Source organism: Aspergillus udagawae (assembly GCF_001078395.1).
Source record: "Aspergillus udagawae IFM 46973 DNA, scaffold_2, whole genome shotgun sequence".
In the NCBI taxonomy this organism is placed as follows: Eukaryota; Fungi; Ascomycota; class Eurotiomycetes; order Eurotiales; family Aspergillaceae; genus Aspergillus; species Aspergillus udagawae.
In genome coordinates this window covers 1,240,269-1,268,050 of record NW_025091265.1, presented here as the reverse complement: position 1 = coordinate 1,268,050, position 27,782 = coordinate 1,240,269, and the positions used below count along the sequence as shown (strand labels likewise).

The following is a 27,782-nucleotide window of genomic DNA, read 5'->3' as shown; positions in this document are numbered from 1 at the left end:
TCTGAACTATTGCAAGGCATACATACTCTGACACCACAGGTGGTGCGCTCTCGCTTGATTGGCCTGGAGAACGGCCAATACCCATTCCATGTTGAATGATGCGTCATCGCAGCGTCAGGAAGAATATGCGGCACTTTTCTTACTCGTTTTCAGATCTCCAAGAGTTGCCTCCTGCGACTTGCAAATGCAGGAAAGAGGCGAGAGGGTTGCCTGCTGCGACCTGCAGATATCGGAAAGAGGGGAGCTGAAAACACGGATTTTGATGGCGGAGACAGCTCGAACGCAAAGATATAAGAACCCCTTGAGTCCAGCACTTGCGTTGTAGTATGAACACTGCAACCAGCAGACAAAACATTTACTCTTGTCTTACTTTCCGTGTCTTTTATCAGTATTCGAGGATCAAAAAAAACGTGAAAATGGTGGACCAGAAGGAATTACTGGCTGCTTTAGAAGTCCAACATAAGCGAGACAATCGGCCTGGTATCACCAAAGAGGCTGTGGCTGAAATCAAAAGCTCAGCTATCTTTCAGGTGAACTGGGAAGACCTTCTCAAGTCAGCTCCGATTTCAATCAATGCACTCGGTGCGGCTCTTGTGGCCTCCTCATCGGAAACAGCCGCGACGATCGAGTTCACCCCTCCGAAGGGCGGCTTCAAGTTCTTGCAGTAAGTTCCTGGCAAGCTCAAGGCCGGTTTGAATGGCTGGTGTTGATGGACAATACAGGTTCACCTCCTTAAGGGCGAACCTGGTCGATTGCAGCAACAAGGGGCGCTTTGCCTTCCTGGATGCTGAGGATGGCATGTTAAGGATAAATAATATCTCCCATATCATCTACGAGAAGGTACGTGGTTGTCGGTCAATATAACCGATAACGCAAGGTGTACACGCGACAGAAGGATAGCGCTAACGAGCTATAACTGAAGATTGCCGAGATTATAAAAATCATTGGGAGCCCTGATCCAGCAGATGTCCAAAAAATGCTCGTGCCTCAGCTGCGCAGTGTGAAAAAGGCCGCCGACGAATGTCACACCCGTGCTCTGCAGATGGACAAAAAGTTCGAAGAGTGGCTGTGGTTCGCGGCTGATCTTCATTCGAACTGTGTCCAAGAGCAGTCCAGTAATGAAGAAAGACGCTTGGCCACAGAAGTCAACATGTCTGTAGCCCAAAGGCAGTTCGACTCTCAGAAGAACACCGTCGAAGAAGCGAAGAAGATATCGGAGAAGCTAGGAAAGCAGCTAGATGTCGCTTCCGAAGCCTATAAAAAGGCTTCTGATAGTTTCCCTTCCGGGTAAGTGATGCAACCACAGTAACCAACTGATTCATCGGGCTTACTGAGACGCTTGAAAGCTGGGATATTCTCGGCCAGCAAATCGTTGGCGAGCTTGCCGACACCTTGACAACTGCGTTAGGCCAGGCAATTACTGCATATACCTCCAACCTTAACCCGGTCGCTCGAGCCCAGAAAGGGGTTGAGATGTTTGAGGATGTCGTCAACGGAGGCAAAAATGCCCCAAAGAATGGAGAGGCGCCTCCCCCACCTCCCCCGGCACCCCCCAAGCCCAAGAGTCCTCTTCCCCAATACAGCGATGACCCGGCATATGTTCAGGTCAAGCCCGCCATGGTGTATCTTACACTCCTGAATGCCCTGTTGACCTCAGGGAAAGACGGTGGTGTCAATTGGGACAGTGCTGTTGACTCGCCAGATAAGCCGGACAAGACTGCTTCCTTTACCTCCAAAATGCTGAAGGACACCCTGGAGCGGTTCGAGCAGTCAGCTACTGAGGATCCTCCCAGTCAGAAATTGCTGGGAGTTCTCCAGACCGCTACTGAGGTAACGCTGTTCCGAGACTGAAATACTGCTCGTCTCTCGTAACCGATAGCTAACAGCGACGGCCAGGTTGCCAACGAAATCACCAAAGAAGCCGCCAAGCTAAAGGACATCAGCAAAGATCCACCCAAGGCTGACTCGGAGCTGGTTAAAGGCTGGCAAGAAAAGTTTCATCCGAAGTATCTGGAGGCGCTTCGTCTAGCCGCTACTGCCAAAACCCTTCCTGGGGTAAACTCCGGTGGAGTGAGTTTCTAGTCTTGACCGGTATATGCTACGTCAGCATGGCTGTTCTGACAAACTCTGTTAGGCTCCTCTGATGACGACCTCAACCGAGGACCCTGCCGTCCAGATCGCAAAGACCAATGCCAAATCCGCTCAGGCGCAGGCTGTCCTAGATGCGGCTAAGGATCGACTGCACACGACCGAGCAAACTTTCCTCTCAACGCAAAAGATCTATCAGGAGGCCTCATCAACCCTTGTTGAGCAGGAGAACAAACTCACAGCCATCCAAGCCGACCTCCAGCGCCAGACGACGCTAGAGGCATCATTGGTAAGCGTTTCGTTCCGTAGTGAAGTACCATCCGTCGATACCGTTGGTAACTGACATTGTGGTGTGCCAGACCGAGATCAAGAGTGTTCTTCGTCAGTGCATCTCACTTATAATGGTTGTCAAGGACAATATCATGCAACTCTGCCGGTTTTTCAACGCCATCAGCTCGACCATTGATGTCGTTGTGGAACACACCGTGAACGACTTTATCGACACGATCAGCAGTGGAGCCAGCGACGTGCAGATGAGCAACTTCACTCTCAGTACCCTGCAAAAATCGGTGAGGCCAAAAGACTAACCAGCCATCTTGGCGGCGAGTACCATTGACCGATGGTTATGCAGATGATCTACAAGTACGCTGTGATCCTGCGGGCGTACTTTGAAACCTTTGGAGACATTGCCACAATGTGGAAAGAGCTTTCCGAGGAGAACATCATACCCGGATTGAGGTTGATTGACGGTCTGAGTGTGGAGTCGCCCAAAGACGAAATTACAAACAAGGTGGCCCAGCTTTCCAGCTGGGCTCAGAATGCATCGGCCAACATCGTCAGTATCGCCTCTGCAAAACGCAAAGAAATAGAAGGTGGGATGGAAGAGCGAGTCGAGGACATTGCACAGACTACACAGAGCCTTCCGCCCTCTCCTTTGGCCAAGAAGGTCATTGAGGAAGCTGCGAAGGAGGTGACGACTACTGCAGCGACCGCTGTGAAGGAGAATGCGCTGAACAATCCACTTTCCCGCTTCGACCTTTAGACGTACATACTTGATTTCGTCTCATCTAGCTTCCTTGCTAAGTTTGCTCAGTCTTCCAGTTACACATGTTCTCTCCCCCTCTCTATTTTTCATGTTCCAGCATCCCGTAGCTATAGCGAACTGTCCCACTATCGTAACCACTTCTATGTTTGGTTCCAGGCTTTTTACAGCATCCAGGCCCATGGTAGAATCGTCGTGAGGACCCAAACTCGGTTTGCCGAACCGGGACCTCCTCACCAGTGGATATCGTGGCTCGTATTGTCCGCTGTAATGAAGGACTGGTTGTGCTCCGATGCGGCCGGCTCATGCGCGTTTTCACAGTTATCTTGGATCAAGAGGGTGTCGCCGATACCTGCCTCCTGGTTCGAAGGAGCGACCTCGAGTAAGAAACTCGACTCCATGTCCATCACTTTCCTCCGCATCTCTTTCTCTTCCAAAAAAGGCTGGTTCTCAGCGCGCTCATGTCTCCATCCTCGCTGGAAAGGAACAGACTACTGTGCTGAACCGCTTCCAATCTCGCGTACCCTTTATACGCCCTTTAAATCAATGAAATAGTCAAGCCATCCGATCCACTGGCCATGGTCTTAAGATATTTAGATAATCATCTTCTGAACGCATGTGTCTCAACAACTTATAAATGTAGAGCTTAATACATTACAAGAAGGATTTTAGAGCTAAAGCCCTAGCCGAATATCAGCTCCAGCCAAAAGGTAGAGGGCCAAGGTTAGGTAGGTAGGTAGTACTTTACCTTACTCACCATAGCCTTCATGCGCTTTCATCGCGCACAGGCCTCAGTTAGTAAACCCTGCCTGCCCCTCCCCCACTTGCAGGCCCTAGGCATCATGCGAGCCCTCATCCAGTCCAGATCTCGCTGCAGTAGGCCGAGGTCATCCAGGTCCTCAACGTTCAGCCGACTGGCTGGCTGCCCGAGCATACGCCAGAGACAATCCAATGCAGCCCACTGAATGACCTTAGCCTTAGCCTCATCAGCGGCTTCCTCATCCTTGCTATCATCATTCGCCCGTGCTACCATGACCATCGGCTTCAGTAGATCATGCAGTTGCGCTAAGAATTAGGGGAGGGCCTTTAGCATATTATTATACTCAAGCCATCTAGATATTGTATGCTCCTGGAAGATGGGCCACACTTTCTAGCTGCTTCACTGCCTGGGGCAGTGGACGCGCCCTACCACCTAGAAAAGTATATTAAGATTCAGGGGCGGCTCAAGGAGGATCACATAACTATACTCTATATAGAGGTTAACGCCATGCGCCCCGTATTAGTAGGAAGTGAGCAGGACTCTATAGGAGGATTAGCTATTAGTGAACTTAGTAGCCACCTCATAGCAGGCTACCTCCCCCATCTGCGCGCGAATCATCATATACAGGATGCTAATAGTGTCTAGAAACATCTCTGCGATCCACATGACCTAGTAACGGTGTTGTGCGTGGAGTCCACGGTTCCCATACTAATTAGGGGTGACCATAGCGCCAACCGCAGCGCAGAGTCTATGTTTGATTCCCATCGACTCCGGAGTCCATGGGTCCCCACCATCCTGCCTTGGTGGAGGTTTAATTTTAATTATGTCTTAATATTATTCCTATTGGTGTGTGTATATATATATATATATATATAGGAGTTAAATATCTGTAAGAGGTTTTGCAGTTATCTATAATTTATGTATCAGTGACATCGTGATGGTGGTTGAGAGGAGATACCGGGGGAGGCATATGTATTGCTTTGTGAACTCATATACTGCACAGATCATTGAATATCAGACACACAGTCACAGAAAAGCAGTCGATCTAGTTGACCAGAATGTACTGCTTGGTAACAATGGTTATTATTCTTCTCTCCATGAAAATCAAGGTGTGCCTAGCATTTATATCATATTATGTACCATACGTTACTATATGGCGAGTGTCCACCTGATAGTACTCGTCATAGACTGATTGTAGGTCCTGCAAAGCTTTCCTGTCTCGATACATGCTCACATCTCGGTGGTATCTATAATGGCCAGTATCTATATCTATATTCAAATCAATAAAGCAGCTAGATTCGCACTCCGCATCCTGTGCCCGGAGTAACACTCAGTCATTCCAATTGGACAGAAACAAACCTACTTGGGCCTGGTAGAGCTTGAGATGACAAATTAATGAAGGAGGATGGAGGATAGGATAGGAGTTTAGAGTTTAGGTTAATAAGGTTAATTGTCATCTACAGTTTGCCAGGAGATATTGTCCTCAATTTTATTAAGTGAACTCTAATAAAGCGCACACATATTAAACATTAGCCATAGCCTGCAGTGGATCACCATATTAATCCTGCTTGGTCAATCAGCGAATTGAATAGGCAGGGAAGGTTGCTTATATTAGCCATATAAGCCCACTCGCTCTTGAGCTTTGTCGCAAAATCCAGGGTCACCAGAGTGCATTTTCTATGAAGCGCTCATATCGACAGGTGGTCTACATACACAGCCCGCGGGTTTCTAAGAGCTCAGACCATTTTATTCCGAGATTGACTCATTACGTTTTGTACCATCTAACATATTGTCCAGTAAGTTGAACTGCTTATTTGCTCGCGGATCCTAGTGTACAAGGACAACGGTGGCCCCCAGGCAGAAGTTCCAGCTGGTAACGAGAACCGTAACGAGAACCGTTACCAGCTTTGGTCATCATCATCATCATCATCATCATCATCGTCTGTGATGACTTTCCAAGACCCCTGACCAGAGATTGGAATATTCTCTGGCAGTGGTGATACCATATGACCAGTAATAGATTGAGTACCCGAAGGACCCTTCAGCGACAAAGAAATGTCGTCTTCTCCAATCCGTGAGCCAGGCTGAAGCATCTCGGTGCCCTTTAATTCTGTGGGCGACTCGTAGGTCAACATCACATTGGAGACGAAGAAGGGAAGTTCACTCTTAACAAATAAGTTGAGACTGTGCGGGATGCCCTCAACGACAAATTGGCCCTCAATGCTGTGACCATTGCCTGTAATTCTTCCTTGTGAGGCTGGCATCTGTTTCATAAGAGTGTCTCATATTAGGATAAACAGGAACTAAACATTATACAAAAGTTGTGGACTCACAATGTCTTGTTATGGTTGATGTACACTCTTGATTGTAAACTGAACTGGTCGGATGGTTGTTTATTTAATTGACAACAGGCAGAGCGAAGTTGATGCTTTTATGTCATACGGTGTAGGTGGTCTAGGCGGAGTCCAGTTGTCATGGACATTAGATGGGTCTGACACATTTGCAGCTTACTAGAGACAGATGACCTCAGCATTCGCTGCAAACGGTAATAACCATAATACGGCAGCACTATGATTCCAGACGTATGTCCTATTAAGGATAATGCAAAAATGCATAATCATGCCATCAACAGTCTAGACTAATTGCATGCATAGCCCAACACAGTTTTACACAAACCAACTGCACGACTACATGTTGAGATATGTCACTCTACATTTCTGCGTTGGCACAGGAGACCAATTACGACATTATATCTACTTGTATTACAAAGCTTACTGACTAGTATCCTTCCATCACCAGGGAAGGTATTCTTGTTAAGTGCAGCGGATATTAGATGAACAAGTTTTGCTGTCGGATATGGTGCAGACTAGCCGCAGTCATAGCCAGATATTCAGCATTACAATAGTTAAGGGCTGGCCTATCACCTTAGCCAGAACTGTCCTTCAAAAATGAGCGGTCCAGGTGGGTGAGTGGCCGTTGTGGCATGTTATTTACGAAATACTAGGTCAAGTATGTGATGCTGAGCATGGCGGATGAGAGCGCCGAGGCTGGCACAAGATGCAAAGCCAGTATCAAGCTAGGAGACATACACACTTCGACTTCAAACAATTTAACTGACAGCCATATATGCAGATCATTATTTAGCTTGGGAGAGGCGGCGGAGTATTTTTTCAGGTTATGTAGAATTTCCGCATTCAGCTATCTATTTCCTTGTCGTGACGTTGAATACCAGCAAGATATGCTATCCCAGGTATTAAAAGTCAAATATAATTAGAAACAATGAAACAATTACATCAAAAGGACCGTTACCTCTAATATGTAGGCAGCTATTTGTCCTACATAGAGAGGAGACATCGTCAGATAGTAGATTCTGGAGGTGTTCCAGCCTCGATATATACTCACACCCCAATGCTACCTATAATAGGCATTTCATATACATCGATAGTCGAGATGGGCTATTCACCCCACATCCTATCCCGCGGTCGTTCCGTGAGAAGGCCAATGTGGTTCGGAATAAACTTACTATGACTGTACAACGATGCCGTACTTCTTGTAATCAAAGTGATCCAGACTCGGTATACATTCAGCCCAGTCGTCACCAATCTCTCCTAGCTGCCACTCATCTCCGATTTCACTCATCCCCGTCCTCCCAGCCAGCACCTCCTTCTGCCTCCCTTGATACTCGACCGCCAAATCCGGATGCGGTACCCAAACAACCCTCATCCCAGCCCGTCTTCCAGCCTCTACCCCTGCCAAGCTATCTTCAAATACCAAACATTCGCTGGGCAAGATGGCTTTCCCGTCAGAGTTTGCCCCAGCGTTCAACGCCTGCAACGCAACTAGATATATATCCGGCGCTGGCTTCCCTCGACCATGTCGCACCCGCGAGTCATCACCTAGGACCCGCCTATTAGACGGGAAAAAGCTAAGCAGCTCTTTTGTTTCCGGTCTGGAAATTTTCAATTCGAAGGTATGGCTCTTGGTGCTGGACGCCAATGCCAGCTCGATCTGGTCCCCAGAAGAAGCACTCCGTGCACGGCTGAGGTTCGACAGAAGCTTCGCCGCTCCAGGCAGCGGGGTACAATTCTGGAACTGCAGGTGCATTTCCTCCCTTAATTCACGCGCAAATTGCTCCCGGGAAATGGGCAATTTGGCCCAGTTGTGGAACAGGTCGCTGTTTGTCGAGTCGGGGATACCCATGAGCTGGGCTCGAATCGATGGAGTAAAGGCCGGTCTTCCATAAGTTTCAAGAAGGCGGTTGGTGGATTGAGTGATGATGTCTTCTGAGTTGATGAGGAGCCCGTCCAAGTCGAAGATGCACGCCCGGACTGCGGGGAAATTGGTAGTCCTATTCTCATATCGCCAATCAATACGCCATACTGAAGGCCATATATCGATGACGCTGTGGAAGCGCACTTACTGTGTGTGAGAGCAAGCCATGGCTAAAGATGAAGGCTAATTTTGATCCCAATTGACGGTACCAGGAGATGAGGAGATTCGGCGTCGTGAAATCCATGGGTGAACTTCCCGTTTAGCGTCCGTCCCCACCGCGCCTGATTGGGGATGGTGCGGGGATGGTGCGGGGTTGGTATGATTATATATAATATGACCATGGTCTTAGGCAGATGTACAGACTTACACGCTTCTTATCTGGTCAGAGATCAGATGCTCGTGCATTTGTCAAATTGGAAACTAGCATTGGATACAGAGCCAACCCAGAGGCAATGTCACCGTCTAGTGACCGTGCCAGAGCACCAAGAGTGCTTGCACAATGGCATTCCAAAACCAAGATACGATCGCCGTAATATATCCGTTGTCGAAAGTATTTGTTTGCTGCTAAATTACAAGAATATATTATATTGTTGTAGGGAAGCTGCTTCTCTGTAGATTTACTTCCTCGGATTGCAGCTTGGTCCTGGTAGTCATAGGTGCACTCGCATACTGTTAGATACCAAAGGAGAATATGGACTCCTCAGCGAGCCCAAAAAGCAACAATCTCGTCAAAGTCCTCAGTCCTCAAGCTCTTCACATCCCGATCCTCCTTGGTGATCTCCTTCCTCATGCGACAGGCGACTCTAAGAGCGACGGAAGCTTTTTGAATCTTGCCCGTCGTCTCGAACAATTTGCCCTTGAGGAAAGTGGTCCGAGCAATTTCGTTCTTGTGTGCACTCTGATCCACAGACCAGATGTCCAGCGCTGCGTTGATCATAGCTCTAGGATAAGTCAGAGAACATTCAGTTACTTTCGTTCAGATGGCAGCACTTACATCGCCTCTTCGTTCCGGCCTGAGCGGATGAGGTGCTCTGCAATCTTATGCGCGACATTTGCAGTGTAGAAATCTCTCTCGCCCACTGTGCCGAGCATGTGGTGCCACGCTCTCTGGTGGTATTCAAAGCTCTCATCCCATCGATTTTGCGCAGCACGGAGGTTGCCAAGCGCATAAAGGATCAGTCCAGTCCGGACATCCACCCTATCGTTTTTGCCAAGGGACTTTTCCCTGCCCATCAAACTGTCCAGGAGAAGCGTGTTGCACTCTTCCAACTTGCCCTGCGCAAGAAGAGCCCAGCTCAGATTGGCCTCGCCCGACCGGGGAATGTAGTTGCCGAGGGCTTTTCGGATCCGCAGCGCCTCCTTGAGGTCCGCCTCGCCTTCCTGGTATCGTCTGTCCTGGATGCGTGAGATGCCCCGCTCTGCGTAGGCGAGGTATAATCTCTCGTCTGCAGTTCCCAGTTCTTGGCAGATTTTGGAGACTAGATCGAGAGAACGTTCCTTGTGGATGCGGCTGGCGTCGAAATCGCTCGCATCCATGGCGATAGCTCCTAAACAAAAGTGAATGTCTGCAAGCAGGGAATCCCGATCTGGATGTGTTGAGGCGTCGCAAATACTGCGAGCAGTGTCGAAAAAGCCGTCAAACTGTTTTGTACGTCCACGCTCTTTTTGATACCTGGTAATATTAGACAATGTAGCAAGGAAATGGCCTGAAAAAACATATACGCACCATGCAGCCTCGGTCAGTAGTTTTGCGAAAAGCAACCTGGTAACGTCGGAAAGATCTGAAATAGATGACCAGAGCTGATGTATCCTTAGAACGTGGGGGTAAATCGCCGCACAAGCAGGCCACCTTCCGACATATAACCTGCCTCCGCTTGATTTTGGCTGCGGTAGCTCTGGCTCCTTGGATGGCTTGGGCATAGCCGATGGCCAGTCGGCCCAAAGAATTCGTACGACTTTGTCGAACATGAATCGTTTCTTCGCGACATCCATCGTTGCCAAGATAACGTCTTGTACTATACGATGGACCGATATCTGCTGCTGTTGTTTATCTCTTTGGACTAGCGATGACTGCAAGAGATCGGATCGAGCCTCAATATAATTACTCTTTTTGAACGGTGCGCCCTCGGAAAGCAGTTCCACCGATGCTTCCATCAACAAGTCTTCTCTGATGACATCCGGATCAAGAAATGAAATCAGTTCCAATAACTGCCGAGCTTGAGGCTTCAGCCTCTCAAACGCCCAGACAGTGGAGAGAGAGTGAGGATATGTGACCAAATTGGTATCGAATTTTGTGTCGTAAAGACTGGCATGTTCTTCATGATCAGTGTACAGCTCGAAGAATTCGGACAAGGTGAGGTCCTGTCGCCGGATGATACCGGCCATCTGGGAGATGGCCAGAGGGAGGCCACCAAGTGCATCAGAGATTTGCCGCGCTGCAGCGTCTTCTGGTTCGGTGGAAATGGTGGTGAGACGGTTCAAGAGGGATAGGCTGTCCTGCTGAGAAAGTGGACCGAGATCCAGGCCTGAAGGTCTTCTGGTAAACCTGCTTTTGGCCGATGGGTCGCGACTGGTGATAAGAATTGATCCACTACCCTGGGGCCAGTAGTCCGCCAAGATCATTGGGTCGTCGGCGTTGTCGAATATAAGTAGCCAGGTCGCCTCTGACACAGCTTGACTAGGCTGAGCAAGGTCATCCGACCCCGATAGGTGCTTTCGGGGATTGGAGAGCCATCCTTTCACAATCTCCCTGCTGACAACCTGACTCTTGCTCTCGGATGGATCTTCGAGCCCCAGTGCTAACGAAATTTGCTGGTAATGGTGGTCAAGCTTCGCAATTTCATCCGCCACGACCCAGAACACAGCATCAAAGCAATTTTTGTGACGTCGGGCGAACTCGCGGGCTATTTCTGTCTTTCCTATCCCGCCGAATCCGCAAAGCGCAAATTGTCGTAGAGCGGTGCCTGACGCCATCACTATGTTCTTCGAGGGTAGGAGCTCGGCCGCAAGACGCTCCAAGATATCTTCGCGGCCGCAGAAATCAGCATTTGCAAAATGCGTGGTGAGAAGGAAGCAGGGTAGATGAAGGGTCTTCTTATTCTCAGCCTTTGGTGCAGTAGAATATACCACTTCAAACCCCGAAAGAGATGTTCCTTCTGTTGCTCTATTCGATGGGCATTCTGTTGCATTGTTCGAAGGCCATTCGGTCAGCTCCATTTGCTCAACTAATTAACGTCAGTATGGTGACTCTGTGAGACCGGGTCTTGAGCTCGCCTTTGAGTGATAGTTCGCTCATCGTGGGCGAGTAAGCGCTCATAGTTGCATATTGATATTCCTCTAAGACCATTAGCACCGTTCTGCAGCTTTCTGATACCTTCATAACCTACGGTCCTCGAGCCGACGTGCAACAAGGTGCACAGCATTGTCCAAAGTCTCATAAATAAACTTGCTGAGCTCGGATAAGCCTTCACCGCCAACGCTTTTGGTGAAAAGGCATGTATCATGATGGTTGAGATTGAGGCCAATGACGGTTTCCATTGGCGCGTGGGTCGAACAAGCTTCACGGTTGACCAACTGGAATCAAGTTAGTATCCATAGCTCAACCAAGGGCTTGAGACTGACTTGGTACTTGGGGCGCAATGGGATTGAACTGTTTTTCGATTCTCTTAGCTCATAGACCGATAGTATAGGGGTACGGAATGCGATCCCTTCAAATCTATCTGCGAGGTCTAGCAAAATGGAGCCTTCTTGCGCAATATTGGCGCTCGGGATTTTGAGGTTTCTACCAGTTGTTGCATCCAAGATGTCTCGAAACCTATTCCAGCTCGTGGTCTTGTCGCCGTAGCGATGTGGAGTGCTTAGGAAGACAACGCCAGCTATGGCGTTGACAATGGATCCATACCGAGGAAACTGTTTGTTAGCGACGCACAAAGCTTGTTTGACTACAATGCCACCTAAGCTGTGACAGACTATCAAAATTGGCCTGCTGGTGGTCTGCGTATGGCACATCAGCAACCATGCCGACAGCTAAGGAACGAATCCAGACTTCTTCACCTACAGGATCGGAGTCAAATTGTGATCGCTCGTCACTTAAATGCTGGAGAAAGTCGTAGCCTAACATCAACATCGACTCCCATGAAGGCTTGGTACCCGCGAATGGTGAAGCATATTCGTACGCGAGAACTCGTGCCCCAGCGCCGGAGCCGGGCAGGCTGGCGAGCCATTTCTCATTAGCAAACGGCCAGTTTTCTGGTGAGGTAGTCCCAATGCCAGGAACGAGAATAATGCTAGATTCCAGGGTAAGTGGGAGTACCAAAGTGAGTTTGACGGTGGGTTTCTCTTAACTCGACGACATCCTGAGCATTATCAACTGGGTCCCGCAGTTTCTGAAGTTGGCCAGTAGTCGCGAAGCCCATCGTTGTGGCCATGGCTCAGCCTACTAAAGAGTAATATGTTCCAGGCTGGGAGAAGCATGAAACCGGACTTGATTAACTGCTACAAGAGAATAATGAGGTTGCTGGGACGTCCCCCTAGATGCGGGGTAGTCACGTATACAGTCACACATACTGAAACGTGACCTGCAGGGATAGTGCGTGTGGCGGCACCTGGTATTTTTGTAATGGGTGTTCCTGGATTAAGGTGTTAGTAAGTTGGGGCCACTCCTTCCTTTTAATTATCCCATCCCAAAGAATGCTAGCTCTATGCTTGAAGGCAGAGTGAAAAGGCGCGTTACACCCAGCAGTCCCGCGTCGCAACTACATTCCTCCATGCTAAGAGTACTACCCAGACTTCGCCATATTACTGGTATGAATGATGCCCTTTGCAGGCATTAGATAACGAGATCATACAGTATAACTCGGATCTTTCACGCTCCTTTCAGTCGCCACCTCTCGCCTAACACCGCGACATCTTTTCCAGAACCTCGTCAAGCACCGCATCAGGAGCTGCGAGTCCCAAAGATAGATAGCATAGGCAAACAGAGTGATTGGAACACACAAGACAAAAAACCACCAGAATCTCACTGCGTTCTGCCCAAGAAGATCAACATTCATACCTAATAGGCTGGAGCTGAAGCTAAGAGGAATGAAGAGCGTTGCAAGCAGAGTCAACCTTTTGAGTCGCTCGGACTGCTCGATGGCTTTGCGCGACTCCTCAATCGTGGCTTTGTTCATTGCCAGATTTATGCCCCGAGTGCACATGTTCGACAAGTCGATGCACCGAACATGAAGTTCTTCATAATCTTCCAAAAGGCCTTTGGCTGTAAATGTACTGTTGGAACTGTCATATGCAATGTTTCTGACCGCCTCGGTTTCGGAGATCTTCCATTGATTGCTTCGCTCGGCTAACTTGCAAAGTCCACGAGTACTATCTTTCAGTTGCTGAGCATGTCGGTTGAGAACGTTGAAGAAGTATTGAAGATTCCCCAACGCATCAGCTGGAACTCCTTGTGCTATGGCGCTGATCTGAATCTGGATTCTGGACTCCATCAGATTCAAAAACTGAACTTCGGAGAAAGCAGCATGCGCGAACAAAGGGATGCACATGGAAAGCGGATCTTGGGGCGCGCGACGGGCCAGATCGACCAGCGCGATCAATGAATCGTACTGCAAGGGCAGAATGGCCGTACTTTGCTGAACCTCTGCTGAAGCATTCACATCCGGATCTAGACGATTGGTAGTGGTTCGGAATGCCATCTTCGGGTGATGTTGGAGGATTGGTAGAGGTGTAGCCTTGGATTCGATGTGACTTGTCCATGGTCCCGGAGGAGATTTTTCCAAGGGTCTACCTTGGTCCATCCAGGCAATGACTGAATGCGCATATCAGCATATACGCTTGTCGGAGATGTAGCATTGATTCTTACCAGCCCAGCCTCTATCTGTTTTCGTGATACAGAGTGATATCCATTGTTCGATCACAGAGAAGCACGAGCACACAGTGGAGTACTCTCGCACCAGGGAATCTCCGCACCGGACTCTATTAGACCCAAGCTGTTGTATCTTGTATGTTCCGAGCTCAGTAGATTGCTCTGACCGCTGCGACTGGAGATCCTGTCCGCCGAAATCGTCACGATGAAGGAGAGTGCTCACACAAAGTCGAAATATGTTATTGGAAGAATTAACGAGCGATGGGAAACCGTATGAATGTCTGTCAATACTCCCAGAAAGAAAATCCATATGTCGCCTGAAGAACTCCGGGTCGATGTTGTATTTGCTCCCAAGGACCGACACCCATGAGGGTGATATGAAGCCTCGAACGAAGACAATTTGCCCCGCCCCTCCTGCTGGAACAGACGTGGCAGCGCAGAAGGCTTCATGTTGCTCTTGACTATACTGTTGCACATCCCACTTCCGCTCCCCGCTATTGTATACTACAACTAAAGCATGAGGTTGCTCGTCCTTGGAAGCGAAATGGATGGCATGTTCTTCCGGTTTCACTGGGCTGCGATCTTGTAGCATCCATTCTGCAATATCGACATAATTGTTTCCCGGGAAGGCTGAAGTGCTTGAATATCTCCTTGAGAGCGAGATGATTGCTCGGGTGTAATTTTCGGGCGTAACTATCAGGACAAGAATCACTTAGGTCATGGATTGCGGGCAGATGGCAGGATCAGACCTTACGTGCAGACTTTCTGCGCTCCATGTCCTAGCATGTACCACTAGCTGGCTGGTAGCATAACTGATAATGTGTAAGATAAACCTCAGTGCGCTGTCAGGTTGAGTAGAGGTGTTGGACAAAGGGGTTGTTATGGTAGAGGCCGGGACCTCTGCATACTACACACAATCGGTGAATTGGCCCTTCTTTATTATGGCAGAGAGAGAGGCTGAGTCCTCTTGCATGTCAAGAATGGGGGCCATTGCGGCGGCACCATAACTGATTCACCCCTTTTCTCCTAGTTGTCATCTCTTATGCGTTAGTTAGGATATGGTCGCGCTTAGCGTGAGCATGGTATGTATTGATTCGTCCGGCAAGGTAGATTGACAGGGGAGGTTAGTTTTGATTCGGTACGGGCCTGCGGCTAAGGCTAGATAGGGAGAAGGATGCCTCCCTGACGTATAATATTCCCTGTACTTAGCGATATATTAAAGTGCCGCAGCCAGCTCCAGCCAAGCACCTCGGCGGTAACAGATGCGCTTTCATTGGCCTATTATTCTTGTCACCTGTAGATTTCAGTACCATCTGACATGGATTGCTTTTGCAAACCTCGGGTTGAATTTGATGTGTTGTGGTGCGCCGACATGCCTTTATCCCAGGTACACGGTCAAATCCAATTCAGACGGCTTCTCCTCTGCTATATAAGTATACTCCGTTCCCCGGGCCGGATGAGAGTATGCTCGGTATACCTTAATTTGACGACTATACGACATATCTAGCTCAATTGTGACGGTTTCGGGTTATAAAGTGGCTTAGAGAAGCAGCAAATCAACTAGCTAGAATAACGGGATCTTCTCCCCTTATTGCCCTCCAGCGATTGCTTATCTCGATCAACTCCTCGCAGCCCTTCAACAGAAATGCCCATTTCTTGAGGAACCCCGGTGTCGCCTCTCAGCTCTCTTTCACGTACGGCTCCCCCCATACAATCAACCCCCTCCGTCCAGCAGTAACCATGTCATCATCCTCCCAATGATGTAGCATTTGGGTAGATGACGGCAAGGATCCGGATGTTTCTGGCGTGATAGGTGAATTACCGTTCACCATATCTCCAAAGAGATCCATCAGAAAGTCCACCACGTCAATATGGTCCTCGCATTGAATCAGGTTGTCCCGGATGTGCGGAAAAGGAAACATGTCAATCCAGTTAGAGTGAGGATGAACCATCTGTAACGAGATCGGGAAGAGTGAGCCCGGAAGGCCTGTATAAAGCGGGTGGACGATCGTTGGACCACCGCAAAGTCGTCTGCCGGGCTGCAGATTGCTAACAGCATCACTTGGAGTGATTATTCTCGTGAAACGCCTCACAACGTCTTTATAGGAAAAAAGTGCTCGATATACGTTGTAGTGGATAAGATGTAGTAAATGGTCCGCAGGAAGAGGAAAATGGATGTTGGGTGATCTGTCAGACTCTGCAGGAATGGCAGCTACCCTTGACCTTGGGTGGGAATGCGCAGACTCAAGTGTCAATTGAACTACTCTTCCAGAAGTTCGAGTTGCCAACTCGTTTGTCGAGGTCCGTTCGGTGTCGCTAGGTTGCGAGGGTTTGTCGTTTGCAATTCGCCAACGATCCACTCGGAACGGGCGGCGCCCAGATTTTGGATCTTGGGCTTTTTTCTCGCTGGCTCGTCTTCCTAATCCCCTCAGTCAACTAGATGAATCGAGGATAGAACACAGTAAGCATCGTAGGTTGCGGTGTACTTACTATGAGCTCTTTGATTCAACCGATTCTGTACTCTCTTCCGCTGCTTCCTATCTTCGATGCCTGTCCACTCATCACAATTCTTTTCAGATTCCATTCTTGGGACCTTGACCGACATGAAAGAGGAAATAACAGTCAGCTTCTAGACGGCGGAAAGCAAGGATAGATGTATCTACATGCGTGTAAACGCTAGCGATAAAAGAGGCAAAATCTGTCAGCCAGCCAGCCCCACATGGTGAACTTGCGGCACCAGCCGGAAAGATGACAGGTACAGCAATGGATCATATCGTCACGTTGTTGGAATACTCCCAAAGAAGCACAATCAGTCAGCTAGGCCCACATATAGCACTTTGGAATAGCAAGAGGAGTGGCCGGCTAGAAAGACAAGATGTTTTCTAAGGCTAACATATCATCACTAAAAGAGGTAAAGTAGTCAGTCAAAGCCCTGTATTCAACTATGAAACCAAGAGGAAAGAGGTCATTCGTAGGCTTAGTGCATCACTAGTCGGTTGAATAGGCCGAAAGAAGTAAAACTAGTCGGCCAGCTTCAAGATCTCTGCTCTGGGCAGCAGAAGAAACAGAATGCAAGGACAACAAATTATAAATATGCAGCTTCTTCAGCACGAAAATCATTTTCACAGCTTCCTCCACTGTTCGTTCCACATAAACCCTAGCCCTATTTCCGCATCCACTGCTATAAAATGTCTCGACACACTGCGGCTCATGCTAGCCCAGAAGGGCCAGGCGACTCTCGACCAACAGCATTGCAAGTGGTCAAAGATGAAGGAATGGAAGGCAAGCTAGAGGACAAAGTGATTGTTATCACCGGAACCTCATCCGGCATTGGTATTGAAACGGCGCGCGCGCTCTCCGCCACAGGAGCAACGCTGTACCTGACAGCCCGAAATGTCCCCAAAGCCAAAGCTGCCTTGGCTGACATCGCTGAGACGGGTCGTACGGAATTCATCGAAATGGATCTAGAATCCTTCGAAAGCGTACGTGACGCTGTGAAGACGATTCTAGCAAAGACTGACAGGGTCAATATCCTGATCAACAACGCAGGCATCATGGCAGTGCCACGGCTGGAATTTACCAAGGAAGGCTACGAACTGCAGTTTGGCACCAACCACCTCGCTCATTTCCTGTTTTTCCAACTGTTGAAACCTGCGCTCCTGGCAGCGTCCACCCCTGGTTCCCATGCTCGAGTTGTCAATGTGTCCTCTGCCGCCCACTGTCGAGACGGCATCAATGCATCGGATAACTATAACTTTGAAAAAGGTGGTTACGATCCCTGGGTAGCGTACGCGCAATCGAAAACCGCCAACATCTACATGGCTAACGAGATCGAGCGCCGCTACGGTTCTCTCGGGCTCCATGCAACGAGCGTTCATCCCGGGGGAATCTTAACTGGTCTTTTGAAGCACATCCCCGAAGCGGAGGTTGCAGCAATGTTAGAAGATAAGGCTCTGGCCAGGAGCTCGAAGAGCCCGGAGCAAGGTGCTGCGACCACGGTGTTGGCTGCTATTGGCAAGGAATGGGAAAATAAGGGGGGGAAGTATCTCGCTGCTTGTGCTGTGGCGAAGCGCGAAAACGATGATGTAAATGTAGTAGGAGCGCACTATACCAGTCACACATACGACATGGAGAGTGAAGGCAGACTTTGGAAGGACTCATTGAGAATGGTGGGTTTGGCTGATGATTAGGAGTAGAAAATGGCTTGGAAGTACGTTTTGAAAGGGGTTGCATGTTGTAATCACGCATTTAACCAAGACTTAATACTTCCTTTAACAGCGTGTTGATCTTATCAGAGCAAAAAAGGAGAGTGCCAAAGGCCACTTTAATGTACTATTCATTAAGCATTATGGTTTGGAATAGAAAGGGATACGGGGAAGAAGGGAATATACTGCTCGGGGTTCCACTGGATAGAGCTCTGGAAGGGTGACTCCGAATTGGCCATCTATGGTCAAGGCAGACGTCTCCAGACTCAACGGTAAACAACTCCTGGCATTCTGCAATAACCCCAGGTTGAGTTACAATTCCATGTTTAACTTGTTTAAACCAGTCACTAGCACTTGTGCAGGGTAAATCACAGCCTCGTCTTCTCCCTCTCCCACATCATCGCCCTGCTTGACCACGAGGGGGAACAGCACCATGTGGACAGTCGCATTTTGAGCTTCAAGCTCCTCGTTGGATCCCCCGCTCCGTTCGTTCATTAGCGTGGCGTTGAAAGATATCTTAGTTTCCGATTTGGCGAGAGGTGGCATCATGGTGTACTTGGCTAGCTGTGTCCGCATCTGGATCGATAGATCAACTGCAACCTGTAAGACCCTTCGCAGTGAATCCAGTAGTTGAGACTCAGCTTGACTGGGTGGAGGAAGCACTGTTGACAAGGTATTGAAGATCCTAAGCGAAATAGACATGAGGTCACTGTTGCATCGTGCAGTAAATGTCGGATCCTTTGCCATCAAAGATAGAGTATTAGCTCGCCAGCAGTTGACAGTGCCCCGTGGATTTGCTGCGAACAACTGCCTCTCCAAGGACTTGAGAGTCCGTCTCTGGTTGAGGGCCATACTAAAAAGATATCGCGCGAAGATTAGTTTGAAAACCATGGCCATGACGACAGCCACGAAGATGTTGCGCCGATAAACACGGTCCGCCAGGCAGACATTGATATCGGACCTATTGAGAAGGACCTGTTCAAACCATGCTGTAGATTCCTTATCCTGCAGGTCACCTAGTACCCTGCATCTGCGGGAGTCTGAATGCTTCGAGAACTGGAGAACCCACTGCTCAACGTGGTTGTATAGCTTGTTGCATGCCGCTTCGAAGTAGTCCTCGTCTCGTACTGTGAGAACACTATCATAGAGCAACGCAGCGATCACCTGCTGCAATTCCTTTATTTTGTTTTGACTGGCCTGGATCTCCTGATTCAATCGAAGTAATTGACTGCTCTCGCGTGCTTCGACGCTTTGGATGTCAGCATCCACTACACCATGACTATCTCCGACAACCAAGGTTTCTCCGAAGGGTTTGGACGCGCTGACATTATCGACCTCCCCCTCTGAAGACTCTGACCCCCGATGGTCTGCTATTATCGCCGAGGTAGAACGGGTAGATGTCTGGCCGCCGAGGACAGTGAGTCGCATAGCCGCCTTAAGTGAAATGTCCTCATAATCGTCGGCTGCGGCGCTGTGAAGCAGTCCTAACGCTCCAATGTCGCTGCTCGATTCTATCTCCTCCAATAACCCCATTGCTGTTTTCGCTATTATATCCGGGAACAACCCGAGCAACGATTTATTATGCCCTCTAATCTCCTTGACCAGTCTCTCAAATTTTGACCCTTCGCAGATTGCCCAGTTCTCTCTTGCCAGCAATGCGCCCTGGTGACGTTGCGCGGATTGCTGTGCGTGCCTATAGGCCCGCTTGAAAATTATGTCTAGAAGCAGATGATCCCCGTCTCGTTCCCCAACAGATACTAGGTAGAGACCGTATTCTGCTTGTAAGGTAGCCGTGCTTTCGAACAGACGGTGCATACAGCGCAAGATCTGCACTACGGCGACTCTAATCTCGAGTCTTTCCAGGTGAGGATGCACAGTGCTTTCTGCATTTTCAGGATCGGCTCCAAGGTGCAGGAGTCCAAGGCCTTCACCCCAGAAGAATAACCGAGCCTGTTCCAGTTCTAGTTTGGCTCGCGATATGTTGTACGCCGTTGTATCCCGTTTCCCGGCGACGATCACATCCAATGCTTGAGTGCAAGTATTCCAAAGCGTGGCAACGCTTGAAAGACTGAGCACTGAAGCGTCAGGTTCCATCGCAGAAGTGATAGGTTAAATGCTGAGAAGAAGCCAAATCTGGTGGAGCCTCCGGTCGTTGACATACATATGATTCTTGATGGACAATTACTAAAAGTAACAGACACCACAAGCTTCAAACCCTTTCAGTTCGAAGTTGACGAGCGCCTCGTTAAGAGTTGAGAGGGGTAGGTGGGGCATGCTGGGGATAAGCAAAGAATACGTACCTTCTGTCAGCACAGCCACGGCAGAAATAACCAGGTCTGACATGCAGCTAACATCCTCACCTGTACAAGTTTGTAAAGGCAGCTATAAGCGATTTGCTATCCTGCAAGATGCTGCATATTACGGCCTTCTTAAGGGGGCTTTGGAGGACTGCTCCGGCACAGCTGAACCAACGGCATTATTTATTTCCTTTTCCTCGAGTTCCGAAAACTGCTTTTACTGCGACAGATTTAGATTGTTCTTCGGCTTTCAGTGACCAAGGATTCCCAGAAGAAGTGCTGGCTCTTTCAGGATATTTTGCGCCATGGCCACCCGAGAACAGATCAACACCCAAGAGCGAAAGCCAAGTGTATCCGAGAAAGAAGCCAACGATAGCAGTAGCTCCGTCTCCTATCTTCCCACAGCCTATTCTTTCTCGCCGCTGAGTGACAGAGGTTCGGCGGCAAGAGCCCAGGAACCAGCTAGCAATTCACGACTTGATCTCCACCAAACAGTGTCAAATAACGAAAGCCCGTTTCGGCAGAGCCGGCTGCAGTCTATTTTATCAATTGATTCCTTCTCCGCCGAAGACTCTTTCGTGATCGGCGACCGAGATTCCCAGCCGCGTTCCGGTTCTGCAGCATCCGTGTACAGAGAATCCGAGAAAGGGGAGGAAGGATGGGACGCAATAAAGTCCGATATTGGAGGGTTCATCAGGCGAAGAGAAGAAGAAAGTAACGGACAAGGAGCTTTCAGGCGGGACACGGAATTGCTACTGGCGTCACGATGTCTCCGTGCAGAGGGCATCGCCAGCGACGAATGGGATATATCCACAGATGATTGGCACGATAGCTTTCGGGCAGCAGATAATGATGCAATGGACGATGCTTGTGACGAATGGGACAAATCTACCGATGAGTCGGAAGACGTCGTTCTCGCCGGTCCCACGCAGGAGTCAGAACAAAGACGTGTGATTGCATATACAAAGGCCTTCAAGCGGCAGAACAGCAGGGATCGGAAGCTCATGAAAGATCTAGCCGTCGTCAGACACATACCCTTTGATGGTAGAATTCAGTTTGCATTCGACCTTCCCTGGTTACGTTTGTACGAACGATATAGGCTGTATGCTTCGGCGGAAACCGAGCCCAGCGGTGATCAGGTTGAAGGCTCTGTCTGCTCGAGGATCCGGTCACTTCGCGAGTTTGACTCGCAGTTGCGGAAGCACGGTGGATTTTACATTGTGGACGACCTTCCAAGAGAGACAATCACGTACGAATTGCCTCGGAAGATATACTCCTACAACAAAAAGAGCTCGGAAGAAGCAAATTCCCAGCGTCGGAGTCTGGAATCCTCCACTTGGGATGGGCCCGTGGCACCCTGGAGGAGGGCAATCGTATGCCAGGGACTCTCTACGGTGTCGTTGGTGAAGAACGCCTTTCGCGATGGTCATCTTGCCGCTTTGCCTTATCTTGCGACTATGAACAGAGACCACTATATTCTGCAGGGAGACAAGGAGGGTGATAGTGATGATCTTATAAAGACCGTCAAGCTTCATCTGTCCTGCGAACGAAGAGTCGGGGGAGACTGGAAAAATCCCTACAGAGATGGTGCTAACGGGTTCCACGTCACGTTCTACGAAAAGGTTGCGAATGACTTGTTTGGCCAGGACAATTGGAAAACTGGTCGTTTGTATGTTAAAGACGGCGCTGATGAGAAGAAAGCATTACCTGCTTTCAGAAGAAGTGCATTCACCATGTACTCAATAGGCGATAGAGTGCAGTCCGCAGCAGACGGAAACACAGAAAAGACGGCCTACTGGACAACTTTGCTGCTTTGCCCTACAGGGTTCTTGGAAATGGGAAGAAATGCGAATTGGACGAAGATACTCAGTTATGACGAGCTGCAGAACGCCGAATTGGCTTTCATAGCTTCTGCACTACGCGAGATTGCAGCTCGATGGGCAGACTTAGAAGACTACATGGCCGGATTACTGAGTGAAGACTTCATGGACCCAGAGGAGTACGTCAAACTCCTCTTCGACAATGACACGTTCTCCCGCTCAAAGTTATACTTCTGGATGATTGGCTGCCTGAACGACTTTATCATCAGCATCGAAGATAACATTACACAGTGGCAGCTCCTCCGGAAGGCCCGCATGATGAAGGAAACAAGTGCGCAATTCGATACGCTCGTCAACGAGGTCGATTCAACCGCGGAAGTAATCAAGGATATTCAACAGCGCATGAAAGACAGACTGGACACGGTCCAGGCACTACGAGACGGCCTATTCAACGCCAGCGCTTTGATGGAAAGCAGAATCTCTACCAGGCTCGGCGAGAATGTCAAGCTTCTCACGTATGTTAGCATTTTTTACCTCCCGCTCGGATTCTGCGCCGCCCTTTGGGCCGTCCCCAATATAATGGAGAGCACAACAAGAACGCCATTTATCATTACTTCTGTTGCAGTTGCTGCCGTTACTTATCTCATTGTCTTCAATATCGGAAACCTAGCGGGAATTCTGTGGGGATTCTACCGTCGTCAAAGAGCCAATCTAGTGACGAATATGAAAGACGACCGGGAAGCTGCTTGGCAAAGGCGTGGCCATAGACTTGACCAAGTTCTTCTCAACGGCGGCTCTTATGCACCCTCGGAGTGGTTGGTGCTCCGATACCAGCTACGACAGATTCGTGCACTCTTTCAACGAAAGAGAGCCCATCAGAGCCGGAGCGCAGCATGATGGCCTTTGCTATGAGCTTCAAACCTTCAATTTTTCATCATATGATGATTCCTGTACAATGGGTGTTTTATACAGCCAGCATCGCTCATTTACTCGCTGAATCAAATCAGAAAGTGCAATCCAATCTTCGAGTGGTTGTAATTGCACGTACCTTGAGGCTGGAGCATACGCATCCGCAGATTGCAGTACATATGTTGTAGTATATTGGATAGGCCTCACCGATTATCCTCGCTCGTCAACTCTGCGCTTTGACTATCAGGTCTCCGACCCAGGTTGGTTCCCCGAATATTCGGATTGAAGAAGCGGCCAGCAACTGTGGTTTAGTGGGGACCCCGATAACCGTACCACCCACCTGTACTCCTTACTGAGATGGGCCATCACATTCTAAAGGCTAAATAGCATCTGCTACTCCAGATTATCCGTATGATTTGCAGGGTTCGGAAGCGATGACTGCCTTGTCGGTCGGATGGATATCAACGTCCCTGGATGGATTCCTCCCCGAAGAAATAAGTGAGAGTTCAATTGTCAACTTGTTCTTGGGGCTCCAAACTCCCTCTCATTGGCCGTTCTTGGATCGATGCTCTTGTTCCCCACGCACGGCCGTAGATCACCCCCACATCCGCGTTTCCCCCACCGGGGGTCTCGCCTCTCTCGGAAGAGACGCAATCATCATATACCTTTCTGACTGCTCAGAGAGTATAATTACCTAATAGGCAAGTTCCACCCGAGGCACTTCCGTCCAGATCTTCGCATCGGATGTGAGGGACGTGAGCCGATGTCTGTGCTACTATCCTCAAGCATATAAGACGCCGAGGATCCCCTTGCAAAGATGACCGCACAGTCACCCAGCTGCATTTATCTGGCACAATCAGCATGGAAGTTTTAGCGCCATCGTCGTTCAAGGCATACGCCGCATACCTCGTGATTCCGTGATGATTCTTCGTCTAATCACCAATCGCTTTTGTAGGGGACTTGCTGGAATTCCCGGCCCTGGAATTGCCAAATGGACTCGTCTCTGGAGGTTACACAGTGTGTGGAAGGCCGATGACCACAATACAGCCATTGACCTGCATCGCAAGCATGGACCTCTGGTCCGCATTGGTCCGAAACACATATCTGTTGGAGACTCCAGTGCTATTCGGATAATCTACGGTCTCAACAAGGGTTTCACAAAGGTTAGAAGGTAGTCGGAAAATTGGAATGATAATGACTGACGCTAGCAGACCGGCTTCTATCCCATCCAGTGCATATCATGGAACAAAAAGCCCCAGATGAACCTTTTCTCCACCTGCGACGAGATGTTCCATCGTGAAACAAAAGCGCCCAGTGGCAAGCGCCTATAGATGACCTCGCTGCTCGAGCTTGAATCCGCAGTGGACTCCTGCACCGAGATATTCATCAATCAACTGGCGAGATTCTCATCGATGTTTTCAACAAGCACCTATATGGATCTCAAATAGAGATATCCTAGCACATACGACCATAGGGTGTGGAAAACAGGGCTTCCCGTCCGCTCAGCCGTACTTAAGCCACACGCCGGCCGGTTAGTAGTTGGGTGGGTGACCACCAGCGAATCCCGGCTGTTGTATGTTTTTGATGCATTTTTTGCTTCGTCGTATGCCATTGCTGCCTGGTCTTCTTGTACAACACGTTTTCCCTCTCTACAGCCACCTACGATCTCGTTACATACCTTGATCACACCCTGAGTTCAGTCGTCGACCTGGGAATGTGGCTGCAATACTACGCCTTTGACGTGGTCGGGGAATTTACCTTTGCCAAGAAGCTCGGCTTTCTGCAGGAGGGAAATGATGTCGACGGCATGATTGAAGCGATTCAGGGGAAGCTGCTTTACGCTAGCGTGTGTGGGCAGATCCCCGAGGCTCACCTGCTGCTACTGGGAAATCCTCTTTTTCCGGTGTTCATGCCCAGCATGGAGACATGGAATCATGTCTTGAATCTTACGCTCAAGGCCATCAATTCGCGAGCATCGCTGCAGCGAGACGGCGAGCTCGATTCCGGGGAGAAGCCCGAAGCAGGGAAGGACATGCTGTCCAGGTGGATGGCCATCCATGCGTCTGATCCGGAGAAGCTTTCTACCCGGGATGTCATTGTCCATCTTTCGACAAATGTGTTTGCCGGTTCAGACACCACTGCCATCGCTCTGCGAGCTGTCCTCTACCTCCTTCTTCGCAATCCGGCGGCCATGGCCAGGCTGAACGCCGAGATCGATCATGCCGACCGAGAGGGGAAACTAAGCAAGCCGGTTTCCTGCCGAGAGTCCACGAGCCACCTGCCTTATCTGCAGGCAGTTCTCAAGGAGGCAATGCGACTACACCCATCCGTCGGGCTGATACTCGAGCATGAAGTGCCCAAGGGCGGCATCACCCTCTGTGACAGGCATATTCCCGGTGAAACGGTGGTTGGCATCAACGCATGGGTTCTCCACAGGGATGCCAGGGTCTTCCCAGACCCTGACAAGTTCATTCCCGAGCGGTGGATGGACAGCGATCCGCAGCTGCTGAAGAAGATGGAACAGAGCTTCTTTGCGTTTGGTGCGGGGTCCCGGACTTGCATTGGCAAGAACATCTCGTTTATCGAGATGCATAACATTATCCCGCAGCTGTTGCGGGAGTGCGGGATTCGACTGCACAGCCCAGAAGAGGGGTGGAAGACGAATAATGTATGGTTTGTGCAGCAGGAGGGATGTGAAGTGATTCATTATGCTTATGATATTGACACTTATGGATGTATTGACATGAAATCATACTACTTTATCTTCTATACTACCTGTTTTGCTTCCCCCACTAGATATAAATCAGCCATTTATTGCTCAGCTATGGAAGAGTCTTGAAGACCGCAACGACAGCAGAGTTGAATGACAATCGTAAGACTTGAAAGCGCCTCGTGCATTCTTGCCTCACGTTGCCTTCATCTTGGTCCGCCTATCAATCGTAGTCTAGCGAGGTCGGCCGCTAGTGCTGACATGAACATTAAAAAGCAATGCTTCTACATCCAGTGAGAATGCAAGCCTCTAGTATGCATAACTTAAGCCGCAATTCAGTGCAGAACTCTGGAATTTGATTGGTCCAGACATTTGTTTGACTTTCATTCCTGACTGCTCTGACGGACCTACAGAAACATCGAAATAGATGCCACTTTCTACGAATTGACCAGACATGCCACCAGCGGCCGCTAGCATTGAGTGTGCAAGCCACCTTTACCCCGGCGGGATAATAAATACTGGACCTCAAGCACATCCGATTCCCACTTCAATACCTTCACTTCGTCAGACGGCCTTCTCACATCCTCACAATGTCGAATAGAACCCTGCTTCTCATTGGCTCCGGCCCCGGTATTGGTGTCGCCGTTGCATCCCTCTTTGCCCAGCGGTATTTTGATAACATCGCTCTCTTCGCACGAAACCCCGTCCAGCTGGAGAAGGACCGAGAGACCATACTCGCTTCAGCAGCGAGCGCCAACCGCTCTGTCACAGTGCAGACCTGGCAGGTCGACATTGGCGATCTGCGCCGTCTGGAAGAGGCACTCGCGCAGGTCGCCCAATTCGGGGATTTGGAATGTGTGTATTTCAATGCGGCGCGGGTAGCGCCCAGCCCCATCTTTGAGTTTCCGATCTCGGGGATTGAGGAGGATTTCAGAGTACTTTCAACTTTCTTGCATGGGGAAGGGCAATACTGACTCAAGACAGGTATCGAATCTTGCTCTCTATGCAGTAGCAAAATGGGCGATGCCGCTTCTGTGTGCGAAAGCAACGAGCGGGACTGATTGCCGACCGTCCTTCCTAGTCACGAGTAGCTTGCTCCCTGTCGATCCCATTCCGGAGCTTTTTGCGCTATCTATGGTCAAGGCCGCTCAGGCGAATCTGGTCAAGTCGTTGGACAAAGCATTCACCCCGCAGGGTGTGCATGTTGGTTTGGTGGTGGTGGGCGGGGAGGTGTCTCCATCAGCACCAGCGCTGAATGCAAGGAACATTGCTGAGCAGGCTTGGAATTTATTCGCACAAAAAAGAGAGGCTTGGACGGGACAGGTGACGATTCTGGAGGATGGGCGCGTCGAATGGGAGCCTTCCATTTGAGGGACATGTCGGTAGACTAGGGCCGACGTTGGACAAGAGCAGAAGTATATGCGACAATTCGATTCTATTCTATCCACTTTTTGTATCACCCGCTTCGGACTCAGCGGTCCTCTCACAATGGCTTTCCTGCTTTTAATGACACCTGGCTTCAGGGTCGTTTTATTGATTGCGGCTTATAGGAAAGTATCAAACATCAGCAAGAGAATTAAAACCTTGACTCGCTGTTCACTGTCCTTGGAAACCACTTGTAAATTACCGAGAGTCCTCAATTGACATGAGCAGTCAGCAGAGTGGCCAAGCGAGGGTTGGAGAAAGGAACATGGACAATGGTTTCTCCAATTGCCGCCTCGGCTTCACCCAACTGTCATCAACAGCCATATAAATACTACAGTAAATCTTCATCCGTTCATGAGGACTACAGACGAGTCGCTAAAGGAAGCGAAGT

General features: G+C 49.4%; 8 protein-coding genes and 1 non-coding gene across 9 annotated transcripts; 5 read left to right on the top strand and 4 right to left on the bottom strand.

Moving 5' to 3' along the window:
• Positions 1-416: 416 nt before the first annotated feature.
• Positions 417-3,130, top strand: Aud_002773 (uncharacterized protein; the record flags this gene model as incomplete). The annotated part of the gene is made up of 8 exons (XM_043287733.1): positions 417-664; positions 723-840; positions 923-1,287; positions 1,347-1,830; positions 1,897-2,070; positions 2,135-2,377; positions 2,448-2,657; positions 2,720-3,130. 8 exons carry the CDS (start codon positions 417-419, stop codon positions 3,128-3,130), a joined length of 2,253 nt encoding a protein of 750 aa, XP_043143668.1.
• A 4,282-nt stretch (positions 3,131-7,412) lies between these two features.
• Aud_002772 (putative HAD superfamily hydrolase) lies at positions 7,413-8,330 on the bottom strand (the record flags this gene model as incomplete). The annotated part of the gene is made up of 2 exons (XM_043287732.1): positions 7,413-8,238; positions 8,311-8,330. The coding sequence occupies 2 exons, from the start codon at positions 8,328-8,330 to the stop codon at positions 7,413-7,415; spliced, it is 846 nt and encodes a 281-aa protein (XP_043143667.1).
• A 532-nt stretch (positions 8,331-8,862) lies between these two features.
• On the bottom strand, positions 8,863-12,516 carry Aud_002771 (uncharacterized protein; the record flags this gene model as incomplete). Its single annotated transcript, XM_043287731.1, has 8 exons — positions 8,863-9,103; positions 9,157-9,834; positions 9,889-11,386; positions 11,549-11,735; positions 11,784-12,071; positions 12,132-12,155; positions 12,220-12,448; positions 12,512-12,516. The coding sequence occupies 8 exons, from the start codon at positions 12,514-12,516 to the stop codon at positions 8,863-8,865; spliced, it is 3,150 nt and encodes a 1,049-aa protein (XP_043143666.1).
• A 487-nt stretch (positions 12,517-13,003) lies between these two features.
• On the bottom strand, positions 13,004-14,617 carry Aud_002770 (uncharacterized protein; the record flags this gene model as incomplete). The annotated part of the gene is made up of 2 exons (XM_043287730.1): positions 13,004-13,968; positions 14,023-14,617. The coding sequence occupies 2 exons, from the start codon at positions 14,615-14,617 to the stop codon at positions 13,004-13,006; spliced, it is 1,560 nt and encodes a 519-aa protein (XP_043143665.1).
• Positions 14,618-17,213: 2,596 nt separating this feature from the next.
• On the top strand, positions 17,214-18,215 carry Aud_002769 (uncharacterized protein; the record flags this gene model as incomplete). Its single annotated transcript, XM_043287729.1, has 1 exon — positions 17,214-18,215. One exon carries the CDS (start codon positions 17,214-17,216, stop codon positions 18,213-18,215), a length of 1,002 nt encoding a protein of 333 aa, XP_043143664.1.
• A 327-nt stretch (positions 18,216-18,542) lies between these two features.
• Positions 18,543-20,324, bottom strand: Aud_002768 (uncharacterized protein; the record flags this gene model as incomplete). Its single annotated transcript, XM_043287728.1, has 1 exon — positions 18,543-20,324. The coding sequence occupies one exon, from the start codon at positions 20,322-20,324 to the stop codon at positions 18,543-18,545; it is 1,782 nt and encodes a 593-aa protein (XP_043143663.1).
• Positions 20,325-20,832: 508 nt separating this feature from the next.
• On the top strand, positions 20,833-23,244 carry Aud_002767 (uncharacterized protein; the record flags this gene model as incomplete). The annotated part of the gene is made up of 1 exon (XM_043287727.1): positions 20,833-23,244. The coding sequence occupies one exon, from the start codon at positions 20,833-20,835 to the stop codon at positions 23,242-23,244; it is 2,412 nt and encodes an 803-aa protein (XP_043143662.1).
• An 873-nt stretch (positions 23,245-24,117) lies between these two features.
• Positions 24,118-27,337, top strand: Aud_002766 (putative PKS/NRPS-like protein biosynthetic cluster; the record flags this gene model as incomplete). Its single annotated transcript, XM_043287726.1, has 6 exons — positions 24,118-24,173; positions 24,212-24,419; positions 24,468-24,570; positions 24,912-25,924; positions 26,497-26,901; positions 26,951-27,337. The coding sequence occupies 6 exons, from the start codon at positions 24,118-24,120 to the stop codon at positions 27,335-27,337; spliced, it is 2,172 nt and encodes a 723-aa protein (XP_043143661.1).
• On the top strand, positions 24,717-24,836 carry Aud_r0012. The gene has a single exon (XR_006253262.1). It is a non-coding gene; the product is annotated as a 5S ribosomal RNA (ribosomal RNA).
• Positions 27,338-27,782: the final 445 nt, after the last annotated feature.